The following is an 18,690-nucleotide window of genomic DNA, read 5'->3' on the forward strand; positions in this document are numbered from 1 at the left end:
GCTCCTTACCAAGGGAAGAGAGCCTTTTACCTCTATCCACATGCTACAAAAGGCGAACACATTTTCTTAAGCTTGAAACGATGCTTCTACCAATCTCCAGAGAAACAATGCTACCTGATACTTATATTATATAAGGTCTTCAATTCTAGGTGGTATTTTGATCACTTTAGACTCAAAGAAGCTCAGAAAAGTGAGCGTTTTTCCCTTGCTGTGTGGTGTATCGCTTGCCATTTGAACCCAAGCTGCAAGAAACGTGCAGAACCAAAACTGACGGCAGCAAAGAGAAAGGAGAGAAGTATTGAGACGCTGGGGAGACAGGCAATCAGGAAACAACATCCGTTTCCTGCAAAGCAACATAGTATTAATGTTACCGGTACTTCTGAACATTTTATTTTGCATGGCTAGACACAGGTCAACTGCAATGCCTCGTTACATTGAATAAATGCATTGCACCACACATACACGTGGCATGATTAAGACAACCGGTGATACGGATTTCTGTGTAACTGCACAAGCTGGATTGCAGAGCATCGGTCAGTCACTGGCTTCATACGGCTCCTTGCAGGACTGGAGACTAACCACACTGACTTCCAAACACCATCCAACTGCAAACCGGGCTCGTCCCTATCAAATCTCCAAGGGAAAGAAGAGAGCACAATGCTCCCTTAGGTAGACCTTTTGAAATGTTCTCTACCCACCAGGCTGAGCAGCTAGACTGAACAGTCTCACCAACCACTTACAGAGAAGCTACCCAGGAAAGCCCTTCAACGTTACCCAACTTGGGTTCTGTCGTTTGTTCAATACCATTTTCAGCAATTAAAACCCAGCCAAAGCGAATGGCTTAGTAGCACAGAATTTTTGAAGCAACTTGTGTCCGAGTTACACTGCTAAAAAGAATTAAAAGAGATTTCCCAAGTAAATGAGATGCTTCCCATGAAAACCACGTGCTTAGACCAAGTTCCCCTAGGCAAGGAACACGGAGAGATCACAGCCTTCAACTAAGTTTCAGGTTCAAATCAGCAACATTTCTATGACCAACTTTGTTCTTTTTCTAAAAGAAAAAAACCCTACTGTTATTTCTGATGTAGTACAGTGTTTAACTCTGAAACAAGTAAAGGAAAAAAAAGCGAAGCTCTCTGTTTCACCTTCCCATGCCAAAATTCACTGCCTGATAACATATCTCAGTGCCTGGCTACAGAGTAAGGAAAGGGAAGGAACATCCGTCTGATGCTCTAACCCCATTTTATAGCAATACAAAAAAACCACAGAGGGACTACAGCTGTTAAATTACCTTCAACCCATCAGCCCAACTTCAGATCGTGTCTTTCAAACCTGTTCCCCACCACGTTGTGATAAGCTCAATTTGCAGCTGAACTGTCAAAACCACCAATATTATGTTTATACTAAAATATATTAATTGTCAATACAAAATGGAAAATCACGTCCTTCTTGCGTGAAAGAGTGCACCTTAGCCAATGACACTTTACACTCTTTCAGAGACTTAAGAAGATGAAGTTGAAAAATTATGTTTGCAAAAAATCATTACTTTAAAATTAGAGTAGCAAAGTATTTTCCTTCTCTGGGAAAGGAGAGTTTGTTCTCCAACTGCCAGCTACCAGGAAAGAGATCATTTCCCCAAAATAGTATTCTGACAAGCAATATTGTTAGGTTCAGGCCAAAGTCATAACAAAAGTACTCGTAGCAAGAACTTCATTACATACTTTTCAAATTATCTTTGGGATTTCTGAAGTCACATTATGACCCACTGGACAAACAAAGACTTTCAGCCCTAAAACTTTGGACACTGGAGAACCTATTGCAACAGCTATCTAGAGTCCCCTAGATAGGGAAGGAACCTCATTACACAGAAACCCATCATAACAAAACTCAATGCCAGATCTTATAGAAGGATAAGGTGATACTTGTTTTACAAAAAACCTCAAAGTAAATTGATTTTACTCAAACTCATACTCTCCGGTTCATTTACCTGCTGCCTGGCGCAGCAGGCGCATCTCCTCTGTCACTACCCCACCTTCCCAGGTGCCCTTGCATAATAGGTACGAGGCTCTGCAAGTGGAACTGAACAATAACAAGGACAAGGACGATGGTTCAGCTAGCCTGGAGGTGTCGCCGAGGATAAGTCGGCTTAGGCCCTGCGTCAAAACTGCTTCCATAACGAAAAAAAGACGGGTCATTGTCACAGCAGACTCTCTCCTGAGGGGAACAGAAGGCCCAATATACCAACCAGACCCACTTCTTAGGGAAGTCTGCTGCCTCCCTGGGACATGGGTTAAAGATGAGAAGAGAAAGCTTCCTACCCTGGTACGGCCCTTGGATTATTATCCATTATTGATTTTTCAGGTAGACAGTGATGCAGTTGCAACAAGAAGTCCGAGGGCAATCAAGAGAGACTTCAGGGCCTTGGGACGACTGGTAAAGGGATCAAGAGCACAAATAGTGCTCTCCTCTATCCTTCCAGTTGCAGGGAATGATGAGGGAAGAAACAGGAAGACCCCACAAATCAATAACTGGCTCCGAGACTGGCGTCACTGGCAGAATTTTGGGTTTTTTGATCATGGACCGGTTTACACGACACCAGGCCTGCTGGCAACAGATGGAGTACACCTGTCTCAAAGGGGGAAAAGGATCTTTGCACAGGGGTTAGCAGGGCTCATTGAAAGAGCTCCAAACTAGATTTGAAGGGGGAAAGGGATAAAACCAGGCTCACTAGAGACAAGCCTGGGGGCAGCACACCAACATTTGGGGGACAGTGTGCTAGAGAGGTCCTTCGGTCTGCCATCTCAGTGGAGGTAGGGGATGGAGATCCACACAGCAGCAAACACGCAATGGTTATTGATACGTGTTAGAAACCACGGAAGTGCCTGAGAATGGTGACGTAGGAATTAGGGCTTCTCCCCCCAAAAAGGTGGCGGGATCAACAGCCCAGCTGAAATGCATCAACACCAATGCACGCAGCACGGGCAACAAACAGGAGGAGCTGGAAGCCATTGCGCAGCAGGAAAACTATGACATAGTTGCCATCACGGAAGCATGGTGGCATGACTCGCACAACTGGAGTGCTGCAATGAATGGATGGCTATAACTCTTCAGAAGGGACAGGCAAGGAAAGAGAGGTAGTGGGGTAGCCCTGTATGTCAAGGAGTGTTTTGATTGTCTAGAGGTTAATGATGGTGCTGATAGGGTTGAGTGTTTGTGGGTAAGAATCAGGGGGAAGGCCAACAAGGCAGATATCATGGTGGGAGTCTGTTATAAACCACCCAATCAGGATGAAGAGGCAGACACAATATTCTATAAGCAGCTGGGAGAAGTCTCACAATCACTAGCCCTTGTTCTCGTGGAGGATTTCAACTTACCAGACGTCTGCTGGAAATACAATACAGCAGAGAGGAAACAGTCTAGGAGGACCTGGAGCATGTGGAAGATAACTTCCTGACACAGCTGGTGAGGGAGCCAACTAGGGAAGGCGCCCCGCTGGACATGTTTTCTGTGAACACAGAAGGACTTGTGGGGGATGTGATGGGTAGAGGCCATCTTGGGTACAGCAATCATGAAATGATAAAGAGTTTTCGATTGTTAGAGAAGGAAGGGTCAGCAGAACTGCTACCCTGGACTTCCGGAGGGCAGACTTTGGCCTGTTTAGGAGCCTGGTTGACAGTCCCTTGGGAGGCAGTCCTGAAGGGCAAGGGAGTCCAGGAAGGCTGGACATTCTTCAAGAAGGACACCTTCAAGGTGCAGGAGCAGGCTGTCCCTATGTGCTGAAAGACGAGCCGGCGAGGAAGAAGACTGGCCTGGCTGAACAGAGAGCTTTGGATGGAACTCAGGGAAAAAAGAAGAGAGTTCACGACCTTTGGAAGAAGGGACAGGCAACTCAGGAGGACTACAAGGATATCATAAGGTTATACAGGGAGAAAATTAGAAGGGCCAAAGCCCAACTAGAACTTAATCTGGCTACTGCTGTTAAAGGGAACAAAAAACCATTTCTATAAATACATTAGCAACAAAAGGAGGGCTAAGGAGAAACTCCATCCTTTATTGGATGCGGGGGGAAACATAGTGACAAAGGACGAGGAACAGGCTTAGGTACTTAATGCCTTCTTTGCCTCAGCCTTTAATACTAAGACCAGTTGTTCTTGGGGCACCCAGCCCCCTGAGCTGGAAGACAGGGAGCAGAACGAATCCCCCATAATCCAAGGGGAAGTGGTTAGCAACCTGCTACACCATGTAGACATACACAAGTATATGGGACCGGATGGAATCCACCCAAGGGTACCAAGGGAGCCGGCCGAAGTGCTCACCAAACCACTTTCCATCATGTACCAGCAGTCCTGGCTAACTGGGGAGGTCCCAGTGGACTGGACATTAGCAAATGTGACACCCATCTACAAGAAGGGGCGAAAGGAGGATTTGGGGAACTACAGGCCTGTCAGTCTGACCTCGGTGCCAGGGAAGGTTATGGAGCAGATCATCTTGAGTGCCTTCATTACCATGTACAGAACAACCAGGTGATCAGGCCCAGTCAGCACAGGTTTATCAAAGGCAGGTCCTGCTTGACCAACCTGATCTCCTTCTATGACAAGGTGACCCGCTTAGCGGACGAGGGAAAGGCTGTGGATGTTGTCTTGGACTTTAGTAAAGCCTTTGACACCATTTCCCACAGCATTCTCCTAGAGAAACTGACGGCTCATGGCTTGCACGGGTGTACTCTTCGCTGGGTAAAAAACCGGCTGGACAGCCGAGCCAAGAGATTTGTGGTGAATGGAGTTAATTCCAGGTGGAAGCTGGTCACAAGCAGTGTCCCCCAGGGCTCAGTGTTGGAGCCAGTTCTGTTTAATATATTTATCAATGGTCTGGACGAGGGGATCAAGTGCTCCCTCAGTAAGTCTGCAGATAACACCAAGTTGGGTGGGAGTGTTGGTCTGCTCGAGGGCAGGAAGGCTCTGCAGAGGGACAGGCTGGATCGATGGGCCCAGGCCAACTGTGTGAGGTTCAACAAAGCTGAGTGCTGGGTCCTGCACTTGGGTCACAACAACCCCACACAACGCTACAGGCTTGGGGACGAGTGGCTGGAAGGCTGCCCGGCGGAAAAGGAGCTGGGGGTGCTGATAAACAGGCAGCTGAATATGAGCCAGCAGTGTGCCCAGGTGGCCAAGAAGACCAACAGCATCCTGGCCTGTGTCAGAAACAGTGTGGCAGCAGGAGTAGGGAAGTGATTGTCCCCCTGTACTCGGCACTGCTGAGGCCGCACCTCGAATCCTGTGTTCAGTTTTGGGCCCCCCACTACCAGAAGGACATTGAGGTGCTGGAGCGTGTCCAGAGAAGGGCAACGAAGCTGGTGAGGGGTCTGGAGCACAAGTCTGATGAGGAGCGGCTGAGGGAGCTGGGGGTGTTCAGTCTGGAGAAGAGGAGGCTGAGGGGAGACCTCATCGCTCTCTGCAACTACCTGAAAGGGGGTTGTTGCGAGGTGGGTGTTGGTCTCTTCTCCCAAGTAACAAGTGATAGGACAAGAGGAAATGGCCTCAAGTTGCACCAGGGGAGGTTTAGATTGGATATTAGGAAAAGTTTCTTCACTGAACGGGTTATCAAGCATTGGAACAGGCTGTCCAGGGAGGTGGTGGAGTCACCATCCCTGGATGTATTTAAAAGACATGTAGTTGTGGTGCCTAGGGACGTGGTTTAGTGGTGGATTTGGCAGCGTTAGGTTAACGGTTGGACTTGATGATCTTAAAGGTCTTTTCCAACCTAAACGATTCTATGATTCTATACTTGCACTCTTGTACCCACCCACTCACAAGCACAAAGACTGTGTGTTCCCAAGTGGTCTGGCCAGGATTATTTGTGTGCAACGCAGAGGGCAAGAGACACTGGCCATCAAGTCCTCAACACATCTCTTGGGCTCTGTGACTGGCAGTGAAGAACTGATTTTGGACTTCTTTCTTGTACCTTTACGGAATGCATGGATGCTTTTGGGGACCTTCTGCCTCATTATTCTGTCTCAGTCCTCACAAACAGTAAGAAAAATGAGATCTATGAAATTAAAGAATTTTGCCCTGTTCTTCATCTTCTTGACCTCTATCTCTATATCACTGTTACTCTCTTCTTGCTACTTGGTAACCTGAATGAAGTCACACATTAATGTGTCACACCATTAATGCAATTAACACTTCTTCTAATGTTTGTTCAAGCATCTAGACGTGCACACTTTTGTATTCATACCAATCTTAATGCTATTGTTACACAGTTCAGAAAGTTAGGTTATCACATTCCAACAAGTCTTACCTGAAAATGGTTTCAATGGAAAAAGATTTGATTACTTAAACCATAACCAAAATTCATAAGATAATAGCATTATACCACACAGTTTAGACATTGTGAAAAGCCACGTCTAGCTAAAAGCAATGGAAAGACAGGATGACTCCATTGGCTTTAAAACTGTTGGCAAAAATAACTGACAAAATTTTCACTCCAGTGTCAGGTCAGACAAAGAATGTAGAAGAATAAAACTAGGATTTGAAGCATGCTATTCTACATTTTTCTATAGTTCATCTCAGCCATGGAGAGCTAGTAAAGACTGCAAGTTCTTTCTTCAGGAAGTGCTTCCAGAAGTGCTAACTCTAGAATTCAAGCATTTATAAAGAACTTATTTTAGGAAAATAAGATAAAAATCAGAAACTGTATCAGACTTGAGGGGGGAAAAAAAAAAAATAAAAAAAAAATCAGAGGAACTATTAAGAGACCACAAAGGAAAATCTGAAGCAATATCCTGAGTTCAGATAAGGCTTATGAAAGTTCAGAAAGAACCGAAAGACACTACTTCAGATAAGACCTATGAAACGCTGGTTCTGGTTAAGTATTTTAAACTCAGTGTTCTGATGACACGCTTAAGAATATTCAGCATTCCTGATTTTGTCTCTTCTCCAGAAGGTGAATCAGTGTATATGGACACTACAGAATACAAAGACAAAACTAGACTTGCCTGACGTCTAGTTAGCTTACTAGAAGTAATTTTTTGAAAGATTATTTTACATATTCTTTGCAAGCAAGTATCTCTCTTTGTTCAATGGGTAACTTTTGACATCATCAGACTGGCAATGCTGCAAGAATGATTAAACAGTATAAGAGCTTTAAATTATAGCAGAATACAGTAGGCCCAAAGTTCTATTCCAGTATCTTGATGCCTCTATTTAAACAATTATTTCATTAATCAAGGAGGGGAAAAAAAGAGATATGTTAGGCCGAGGCAGAAGTAAGCAAGAGTAAAGGAATCATTTAACAGCTGTGGCTATAAAGACCTCAAAATTTCATGGAACTGTGAAGTTTAAGCACTTCTCCTGCACAGCACCAATGCCCAGTCAGTTGTGACAAGTCATGCATGCTCTCGAGGAGACGTAAAGGATGTATGTTTTTTACCTTCCATGCACCCAGATGTTGCACGGATGAGCAAACGTCATCATCGCTTGAAGGTACGGTCACCTGTTTTGGTGGTCTGCAGCACTGATGTGTGCAGGACTCTCCACACATACGCTGCTACATGACCAGAAAAAGGATCCATCGCATCATGGGGATGCCTGCTCTACAAGCACATGGAGACAAGTCTGGCCACACGATGAGCCTGAAGAGAGCCCCAAGGTGCAGCCTACAGACCAGGTAGTGCCTGTGGACCAAACGCTGGCCAGCCCTGCAGTGCTATCTGCAATCGTGCAGGTGCTACGTTCATTTGGACCTTTCTTACCCTGCATCACAGCCATCACACAGCAGCAGGCGATCCTCACGGTCACTTCTGCCACACACCTCACAGAAGGTTGGGTCATCCTCTCCATCATTACCCTGAGTTTTCGTGTTCTCAACAGGAATCTAAATAAAAGACAGATTCACATTTTATGCAGAACGTGGCACTTTTTAAAATTCTGTCACGTTAACAGTACCTGCAGCAAAATCTAAAAGTGAATGAACTAAAATGGCTGTTACACACCAGAACCTTCCTTTAGTTCTTTCAACACCATCCAGGACACGATCAAATGCTTGAAAACATCTATTGAACTCATCTATGTCAGACATTAACAACTATTGAAAACTGCATTTTAAGAACAGGCGAATCCAAAATTGCCAAATAAGATCAAAAGTAGTCAAACAAACAAAAAAACCCCAAAAACAAGACAAAAAGAAGAGCGTAAGCTTAGCTTTCCCCCCCATAACATATGAGTAACATATGTTAATTCGCACTTCTGTTAAAATGTAAACATGTAATAATAAACCATCAGTTTATGAAAACAGAGCATCAAACTCCTAAGTGTCCCCTGAAAACCAACATGTTTCTGGTATTAGTAAAAAGCAATGACAGCTCTTCCATATTCTTTTGTGAGAGACTAGTGGCACACTCAGCCTGTACCTTTAAGAGCTCTACTATTGCCTTGTGTCTCTCCCCCCTTACAAACCTGACTGCTACACAGCACAGCTGATAGCAAGACGTAAGGAAAAGATCACGTATAGCCTAGATTATTCATATTATAACAGCAGTTGCAGTATGTGGGGCATTTTCCCCATGTGGACAGGCTTATCAATGCAGAACAGCTTAGAGTCAAATGTCCATTAGGCAAAAGAGGCAGTTATAAAAACCAGCTTTTTTTGCCCTCAGAAACGATGCCATGCTTCAATCCACACACAATACTGCAGGAAACGTGGTTAAGGAGGAAGAAAAATTGTTACAGTTCCTTAAAAGGCAATCTCAAAATAGGAAAGAAGTAAATCATCCAAATACCAAATATCAGATAAATATGCTACAAGTGTAAACCTTTGAATAGCTATTTTATGGCAATTGGCCTTGTTGTTGGTTACGGTAGAAAGCTTACCTTTTTTAAGATTTTCCCACCAAAATGTGCCCGAATGCTAATGTACTTAAAGAGGATTCGATCCACTGGGCAGGAGTTTGCATTCTAGAAAGAGAAAAAAAAATTCCCCATACCGTTAATAAGCATATCTCTTGATTCAATTTAAAAAGGAAATCCTCAATTATTAATGTAATAAGCATTGATTTAATGTAGTAGTCATTTTAACAGCTATTGGTCTTGACATTTTAAGTACTTATCTGGTTTACAAACAACCTATTGTATCAGAGAAAACATGCATTTTTAGAAAAGCATTTATTATACCAAAGTCATTTAATTATTATTCAATTACCAAAGCAACATCAAAGTTCTTCCAAACATTGCCTTGAAACAGTGCTCAGGTTTTAGGGCATTTTCTTTCTTTTGGATGAATAAGCAACTGGAAATGGCTTACTAATATATTCAGTAAAAGTGATTTTTTTTATTTTTTAATTCAATTTGCACTGGTACTGCTGCATGCACAGTAAGTTTTGTTGTAATTCTCACCCTGGATTATGATTATGGGAACTACAGAGTTAGGTGGCAAGGAACTCTGACTGAAAACTGAATCCAGAGCAAACTGCTGATTTAGTCAGTATTCTTTTACATCTTTTCTATGTTTAAATGTTCGCTGTCGCAACAGACCCCCATCCAATGGCCACAACACAGAATTCAACAAGAGATAAGGGTAGATACACAGAGAAATACACACACACACAGAAAACCAGTATTACTGGTGTCTTGACTTGAAAAAAAGAATTTTAGATGCCTACAAACACACTTGCTTATGACATTATAGCTTTCAGAGAACAGCACAGATCAGGATGGGTACAAGAAAAACAGATCCACACCTCAGAAATGTGAATCCTGCCAAACAGAGCAGTAAGCCAAGTCTATGTAAAAAAGCCTAAGAAAGCAAATACAAATATTACAATGTTTTGTTCTCATTACAGCAGAACAGCACGATCAGAGGGGAGAGAGCAGAGCACACCAGAAGGCCACAGGACATCAGGGACAAACCAGCTCACCTTAGACCACTCCACGATGCAGTCCAAGCAGAAGTAATGGGAACAGTTCTCAGGAGTCCCAACAGCCTGATCCCTAAACGTGTTGAGGCAGATGGGGCAGTTTTCACCGTCCTCATCAGAGGAAATGCTCGCTCCGTTTACGTGTGGCTCTAATTTCAGAGAATCGGTCATTCCCCCCACAGCGGCCTCAGTTTCTTCCTCCTCTTCCTCTTCTTCATCATAGTCTTCGCAATCTTAAAAAGCGAGAGATGAAAAAGAACTCTCGTGTGCTGCAGGGCTTCATCAGCAAGGGCAGAGGGGGTGGGCAGGATGGGGTACCAGTTCTCAGAAAATTCCAAGTAAGCTTATTTTACAGGGCTGCAAGGGTGAAGCACAGCCTCCCCAGTTTGAGGCAATATATTCCGCCGTTTTCTTTTTTTCCTAAATCCCTTCACTAAAAAGCAATGGATTACTCTGGCAAAAAATAAAGCCTGATAACATGACTAGTCTTGTAAGAGATTAAAAGGACAGACAGCAGAAAAACAACAGATTATCAAAACAAGAAGAGAGTAGGATATGTCAGGTGACCACTGAACACTGAAGTTAAAGAATAAAGTTATAATAAAGTTATCGTGTATCCAACTTTTTTTTTTTTAAAATAGACACTCCAGACAACAAGCAGCCGCCATACGTTTACCTGCAGAAGAGCAGATTAAAGATTTCACCAGTAAATCATGATTTTGAGAGTCAAGGGATCTGGGTGCCTAGCTGGAGACTGCTTAAAGAAGCTTGGTTTTGAGTAAAATTAATTTTAAACACTCAGCACACATTGTTGAAAGGTGTTTATATTTTTCGTACAAAATACAGTCGTGTGTTGGTCTTTCCCTAAAACCTGTGAATTAAGTTGTCATTTTCAAGAAGCAGCGAAAAGTTACCTAAAAACCACTCTCACTTTTTTTGTTTGGTTGGTTGGGTTTTTTTAGGGGGTGGGGGTGGCTGTTGTTCTGTTGATTTTTTTTCAGCGATGAAAATGAGGCCTTTGTCTTTTGTCTTTTTTATTGACTTCTCCTGTCTGGACATAGCCGAGAATACTCTAAACGATGGATTAATTAAACTTTTTGGCACCTGGTGTCAACTTTTTAGTCTGTGTTCAAATCAGCCTAACCAGTAACTTGGAAACTGTGCTCCTGCCTTCCCAACAAGCTTCAAGCTGTGACAAAAAACTCTATTTTTGTCTATCCAAACACTAATTTGAGTGCTGCAGTTTCAGAAGTACATGTGTCTACAGAGTATGTTTTCAGTAAAATTAACAAATCCAAATAACTGCCACACTCCTTTTTTCAAAGAAAAATCAGTCAAGTCTTCTTCCCTCCTCCCTAGGCTTAACAGCAGTGGTAATTTATTTCCAAAACTCCCCATCACAACATTCACTTTAGAGCCCCATGCGAAAGCAAACAAACAAACCTGCTTTTCATAAGTAAAAAGATAGCATGAGCCATTGCTGCAATTTTGACTTTTTTTTTCTACTCATGCTGGGGCAGAGTTCACTCCTACTGACTATAACTACACCACTTTGGCTAGCAGATAGTCTTCAAACATACAAGTGCTTTAAAAACTTAGAAATTGGGGAATATTACTTGTTTGTTTATTACTGTAGGATTTGGGCATCGGCCTGATGCAGCAGCATCTGTGGATTTACATTTCATGGTTAATTTCTGGAGGAAAAGCTTTCATCCCACTCTTCCTCCAGTTATTAAAAAAAATGCCCGTTAACTCACGTTAACAGACCTACCTTCTAGTTCTTCATCTTGACTTTCTTCCTTGTCCTCCTCACCTCCCTCTTCCTCAGTGTCATCTTCTTCCTCCTCACTTCTGGTATCATCTTCTGAATCACAGCTATTTCCACCATTGCTTTCTTAAAAAGAAAAGCGAAGAAGAGAGGAAATAGCTGTTTGATGCACACAGACAGGCAGAACAGTGAAGGACACACCAGAACTCCTGCTCAGGGCGTTATACAGGAAGTGAAAACCCAGATTGCCTCAGTGGTATTAAAGCTGCCTGTTCTGAGAAACTCAAGGGAAGCATGCCAGCAGTTCAAGAAACAGAATTTAGGAAGCAAACCAAAAAAATTCTCAGGGAAAAGGAAATAAATGGTCAAAAACGTATCTTTACTTCTCTTTGGAGGTTAAACCAATAGGCTGTCCAACCTAGGACTATAAATGCGCACATGCAGAGAGGCTGCATTTACCTGTTTCACTGAGGAGCGCGAGACTCTGTCTTTTGCCCTTGCCTAGCGCAGCATTCTTGTTTATCAGCTCATCCTGGCTGTCATCATCCATGGCAGGACATTTGGAATCCGCTCCCTGCAAGAAGGCAGACTTCAGTGAGGCAGTGTACCACCTACGCAAGCAGAGCAGGCGTCAGCCCGGCAAAGAGCACCCAAGGCATCTGCGGAGACGTGAACGGTAGAAGGGACATCGCTCTACAGCAAAGGCTCCTCGCACCATTGACTGGTTTTCCCAGTTTCAAGTCAGAGGTGGCTAGAGGTAAGCAGTTATCGTTACGTGAAGCGTCGCGTCCCTGCTGAGCTAGATGAAACCAACTGCCTGTGAAACTCAGTTAGGTGAAAGATTCAGCTTTATCTTGGGCTCCCAGGTGACAGAAAATGGTATAACCAGAACTCCGCACTGAAAAATAAGAATAGAAAACCTGCAAACACCAAAACCATCCTGTGGACTAGCAGTAAAATGCAAAATTGAAAGGAACCAGAGGCCCTCTGAACAAGGCCTAACGGGATGACAAAGAGTATTTTGATTTGAAACACACAATCTTGCTCAACTGAAAAGAAATAAGAAAGACAGACTACGTATTTTAGGTCTTTTTAAAAAAAGGCCTTTCACAGCTCTGTCGTGAAATAGAGAAGTCTCAGACCTCACAACCATTACTCCGCAGAAAGGAGGAGACTTCATTTGATGCATATTAATGCAATCACATTAATTGCTGTGCATTAGCACAGACTGGCAATAAAACTGACAGATACCAAGAGATGTCTCATGATCCAAATTCATAATGACAATCAAACCAGAGCTTTTAATATATAACGCTACGAAACATTAAGACAGACAGATCCCTGCAAGCTTCTATAAGCAAGTCATGGAAAAATATAATTCATTGACACTTAAAGCTACATGTCATATCGCGATACGAAAAAAAAATTGGATTCTTCTATAAGCGTGGCAAAAAAGTTTCAATCGGGTGCTCTTCTCCTACTCTCCCTGCTCCGCATTACATATCTTGCATATTAAAAGAATTTTTGGAACAAAACATTATGTTTTATTCAAGTACTCTTGACGTGTGTCTTTACTTGCACTCTCCCTTTTTGAGCCACGTAGCACAGCTCTGCACTTAAGAGCCTTAAAAATGTAGGCTTCGCTAAACCAGACTAAACTGCAAATGGAGTCTTCAATGCTCGGGGAAAAAAAAAAAAGCTAAAAAGAAAAAAAGATCAAGCTTCAACACAATCAAGTTCTTGGTAAAGATTTCTCCTAACCTCAGTAAGAATCTTGCCTAAATAGAGGTTTAAACTTTTAGCTAAATTCGTGGCTGTTAACAGGACTGTGTTTAAAAAACAATTTATGTTGGCTCAAAACACGCAGACTCATCAAAAGCCAGTCACTCCATAATGTAACTGAAAAAAAAGTAGGAAGAAACACCGGAAATTTTTCAAGTTTCAGCAGTGCGTATGTATGAATTATTCAAACTGAAACTCAATTATATAATATCCTCTCAAAAGCTAAGTTAGCTACAGCAATGCAAAATCTGCGGCAATGTTACAGCCAGGATACGTAAGGGCAGAGACCAGCAGCACCGGTCCCATAGCAGGGCAGCGGCAGGCGTATTTGTTATGTTATATAGCAGGAATTTCCATAGCGTATTCAGATTTTATGCAGAGCCTCTGCCTGTATCGCTTCCCCATGGGCAGGCTGTGGGAACAGAGCGGGTTCCTGCTGAGCCGCCGCTGCCACGTCCAGCCAGCTACGGCACTCCCGAGCCACGGCGGATGACAGCGGCCAGCCAAAGCCACTAACCAAAGCCACCGCGGGGGTAAAACCGTGGCTAAGCCTCCACTTCACCACCATAATGACCTTCGTTCCCCTGCTCCCTAGTTCTCCTTAAAGCAAAGCAGTAAGCACAGTGAGGAAAGGATCTTTTTCTTTTCCGAAGTGATTCCCACAAACCACAGTTCTGACCAACATATACTTAACTACATTTCCAAACAGCATGCATTTCTTCACTGCTGTGGAATAAAACAACTACCCATGTTATTTTCGCCCTGCTACTCCACGGAAACATATCCTTTAAGCACAGAGGCAAACAAATCAGCACTTGTGACTTGACAATCTAAACTGACATATTTATGCCGCAAATGCAAGCTTGTACTTTGCTCGGAGGCAAAACTCGGAGTTAAGGAAAAATCTGGTATTGCAGCAAACAATGAAGTCTTCAAATCTTGTCAGTAAAAGTCGTCTGTTTTGTGGACAGCTGGGAACAGACAAGGAGAAACCAAGCGAAATGAACTGAATTTGAGATTTTAAGCACATCACAAATCCTATTTTATCAACAACCTTTTCCAAACTGGGCAGCTGCTCTTAAGGAAAAAAGAAGGAAACCAAAGTTGACTATAAACCTAATACGAGAGCTTGTTCTCCTATTTTTTAAGAACAATAAGCAGCATCTCCAAGGTTTTTTTTCTTATGGGAGACATTTCAAACAAATTACCACCGTGAAACACAAACACGTTCATGACACACTTCAGAGAGCTCACCCACCTGTACAAAAGCCCAGCTTTTGTTCCAGCACTTGCCACATCAGAATTTTTCTAACCCCCCTGAGCTACAGCCGGTAGATACAAAATAGATAGGAAACATTTTTATTTTTATTATGTAAACCAAGAAGTTTCGTTAAAAAGGAGATTGTAGTCGTTGCTCTGAGGCAAACCTTAACTATGCACTTCTGTAACATAAAAGCCCAGACTGCTAAAAAGCAGCCGGTTATCCCTGAAGGCCATTCGGCTGAGGCAACTACAGCTGCTTTCAGTTTTAGGGGTGCCAAGGACCTGCCCTCACTGCTGTATCCAGCCCCTCGCTGCCTGCTCACGTGGAAAATCCCATGGTGTGCAGTACTCTGCATACAGCCCTCCAGCAGCGGAGGCTCTCACATCCGCTGATCCTCTCTTCTGCATCCCGCTTTGAAGACTCTGTTTGAGTAATTTAGGATGCGTCCCCAGCAGGCAGCTCGCGAACGCAGATGCAGCGTAACCTGGCCAGAGATCCCTTGTCTTTGGACTCGATACCACTAACGCAAGGCATCGCCGCTTACAGCACAACCCATTTCAATTCCCTGGGCAGGTGCAACGTTCGCACGTTTGCAGTCTGCGCACAACACGTCCAGTACTTGAATTACAGGTTACGCACCAGGTCTGCTAAAGGCAGACACCGTACTCCTCCTCCTTAACATCCCCCCGTTTTCAAATTCTCATTCAGAAGAGCCTCACAATATTTTAATAAAACATCAAACCGCAAAAACGATGAGCACGTGGCAGGTGTTCGATCACTTTACATGCACCAGCGCTCCTCCCCAGCCCTAGGTTCCCTTCACAGAGGCGCAACCTCACTAGGGCCAAGTCGGGTTTGCACGGAGCGCTGCGTGCCTACCGCAGCACCGGCTCTGCTGCGGTATTAATCGTAAGCCTGGGCTTTGCTGTTAAGACAGATTACACTTTTACATCGAGCTGCCTTAAGTCATTTTAATTGTACAATCAAATAGCAATTACAAATACTTTCCTTCAAGCCGTATTAGCAACGGGGTTTTCTGCTGGCTTTAAGAACAGAGAAGATGAAGTGCTTCCTCCAGAACAAATGTTTATCAAACAAGCACTGCAGTAAACATCTCACTTTTTGAACTAAGATCCTCACGCATTACCACAAACCAGTATTTTAAGGTACTTTAAGTACGTTCCAGCTAGAAGGCAAGTGCAGGCTTCTAACCGTCAGAGGAGCCACGGTCTGCAAAACACGCTCAAGCTCCATCTCATTCTGACACGAAGCCGATGGAGCCGCCTACAACAGCGAGCGACTCCCCCAGTCGTACGCACCTTCCTTTCTAGCACCAACCGATCTCCTCCATCACCAACTTCTTACAGTAGTTTCTAGTTTTTAGAAACAGAAGAGCTACTAGACAAGGCATTTATTTTAATCTGCGTGGGTAACGTTCAGCATTATACACAGGCAAAGAAAACAAGTCAGCTGGATTTTCTCACAGGGTGGTTTTGAATGCTGATCTAATTTCATGGGCAATTATTGAGCAGTCGTGTTCCAAAGAGCACTTATAACTGAATTTAAAGTCTACTAAATACTCAAACACATGAGCTTTCTGCTCTCGTCGGCACATCTGCTTTATTTAGTTTTTTTTTTTTGGTTTGATTCCCCCCTGCCAAATCAACCAAACAATTCAGTTCCCTCTGGAAAAATCAGTGTCACACATTAGAAAGCACTTGGCTTTGTTTCCCATTTCATATGCTATGCTGAAAGCAAAGAAAATAAAGAGTTGTAAAAATCACGGTTGTACCCGGTTGGAAAACACCTGGACATGGTGTGACTAGTATCTGCCGCCACCACGTTCCAAAGGTAAAAGTAAGAGGAACCAGGCAGGGAAAGTATTCAGATTAACGAGAGACTCCTACAGCCACGCAGTGCCAATCCAGCATGCACAGGGAGCTTTAAAAAAATCCCTCTAAATTTAGATCCAACTTTCCCCTGTTTAAGTTACAAAAAGATTAACTCTTAAATACCGCTATCAGAACTGCCCATGCAACGATTTAAATAATGGAAGCACCTAAGAACCTAACAGATAAGGCACAGAAAATTAATCCCGGGGTAGGTAAGGAAGCGCTTATCTTTCCCCCATCCAGGCCCTGCCCTAAACGTAGCCACCCTAAATTCCAGGACCAAAACCATCCACTGAAGTTTCCCCAGGAGCTGACACTGCACTCTTCGGGGAGCTTGTAACGCAAACAAAGCAACGCACAGGCTTTGCAAAGGCACTTTTGAAGTGCAGCACCTTACCCAGAGGAGCAGCTGGGCGTTTGGTACCTCTGTATTCAAAGCGGCAGCCGAGCTCCGTACAATTCCCAGCCTGCAATTCCCTGAAGCCACTGGCTCCATTTCCAGCTGTGAATCAAACACTCTCCAACGCTGCACATCCTCCTCTTTCTTAACAGACTTCTTTTCTTAGAAAGAGTCACCCTTACCGGTAAGTTCCTTTTCAGCATCAGTCTTTCACACCATTCCCATCTTTAACTACAGCTTTCCCTGCTGTTTATGGGCACGGCTGGGAAAAAAAACCCCAAACCACCCCAAAAAACCAAACAAAACCCTCCTGCACTTCTATGATTTTTGGGGTTTGTTTTTTTATGCAGAGCCATAACAAAAGATACCAAGACCCAATGACCTTCAAGAAAGGAAATAACACAGTGAACACCTCTGCAACACATCAGTGATGCATCCATGCAACAACCAGCAGGAAAAACAGTAACCGCAGGGCCAAAAAGCACCCCCGCACAGACTGTTATTGAACATGGGGCGCCCAGTGAAGGGCACCAGCTCCACAGCTTAAAAACCTGTCAGTAAGCACAGGTCCCTCAAGGCAAAGTTTTTAAGCCTAAACGCGCTTTTGGAATAAGCTAAGGCGAGCTAAAAAAAATGCTTGCAGGAAAACTTCATTTCTACTTGGTAGGCGAGAGGCCCAGTGACTTCACTGGAAAAGGCTGAGATAGCTTCTAACTTCTTCAAACGCACTCACGCGTGCACCACAAACAACGGGAAGCGGGGCGGGCACGCCAGAAACGTTGGCGTTTATTTAGTAAATCTTCTTTGCCGCAGCGAAGGAAGCTGCCTGCTCCACCGCTCCGGATCGCTCCCCAGCACGGGGCCGCCGCCGCGCAGGTCCACACCCCCCCGCGCAGAGAGACGCCTTCGCCGCCTGCTCGGCCGCTGTATAGCGGGCGGGACAGCTTCCACGAGAAAGGCGGCTCCGGACAGCCCGGAAAACACCCCCGGGAGGAGGCCGGGCCGGGGGCAGCCCCCCCGCAGCGGTGCCGCTCAGCCGCATCTCCCGACAGCCGCCAGCGATTACTCAGAGAATAAAACAATAAATAAGCGCGTTTATAGCAACAAGATTAAGTAAATATAAACAATGCCGAGCGCGGCGGGGCAGTTTCCCTCCGGAGCTGGCAGCCCGCCGCGGCGGGGAACGGCCGCTCCGCGCAACTCCGGCCCGCGGCCCGACGCCGCCGCCCCCTCGGCCCGGGCCCGGACCCCGCCGCCGCCCCGCTCCGCCCAGGCAGGCCCCGGTAGCCGCCCCCCGTTCCCGGGCACTCACGCGAGGAGAAGGCCCCGGCGCTCACATAACCGGGCCGGGCCTGCGTAACGGATTCCACGGCCGGAAGCCCCCTCGACCCGGAAGTGTTGCGGGAACACTTCCGGGTTACGGTGCCGGCGCCAGCCGGCGCGGCCGGAGGGCTGAACCACTGCGCGCGCGTGCGGCGGGGGGAGGTGGGAAGGAGCGCGGCGACGGGGTGAACCATTCCGGGGAAGGGGGGGAGAATGGCAGCGGGACCGAACCATCGGAGGAGGGGTGCGCCGGGCTGTACCACGGCGGAGCCGCGGGAGGGCGGGGCCGCACCGCCCTGAGGGGAGGGAGCTCAGTCCCCGCGGACAGCGCCGGGGACAGTGCGGGGACGG

At 45.1% G+C, this 18,690-nt stretch overlaps 1 protein-coding gene across 3 annotated transcripts in view; it reads right to left on the reverse strand.

Moving 5' to 3' along the window:
* The window catches only part of PHRF1 (PHD and ring finger domains 1), a 36,669-nt gene extending 18,302 nt beyond the window's left edge, over window positions 1–18,367 (reverse strand). For all 3 annotated transcript variants that reach the window (XM_059825804.1, XM_059825806.1, XM_059825805.1), the window contains exons 1-6: window positions 18,329–18,367; window positions 12,138–12,252; window positions 11,682–11,804; window positions 9,911–10,143; window positions 8,868–8,951; window positions 7,751–7,872 (exon numbers count right to left, since the gene is read on the reverse strand). In XM_059825804.1, coding sequence (XP_059681787.1) covers window positions 7,751–7,872; window positions 8,868–8,951; window positions 9,911–10,143; window positions 11,682–11,804; window positions 12,138–12,228 — 653 coding nt within the window. In that variant the 5' untranslated portion in view covers window positions 12,229–12,252; window positions 18,329–18,367. The remainder of the gene's footprint in view (window positions 1–7,750; window positions 7,873–8,867; window positions 8,952–9,910; window positions 10,144–11,681; window positions 11,805–12,137; window positions 12,253–18,328) is intronic.
* Window positions 18,368–18,690: the final 323 nt, after the last annotated feature.

This window comes from Gavia stellata, chromosome 17 (assembly GCF_030936135.1).
Source record: "Gavia stellata isolate bGavSte3 chromosome 17, bGavSte3.hap2, whole genome shotgun sequence".
NCBI lineage: Eukaryota > Metazoa > Chordata > Aves > Gaviiformes > Gaviidae > Gavia > Gavia stellata.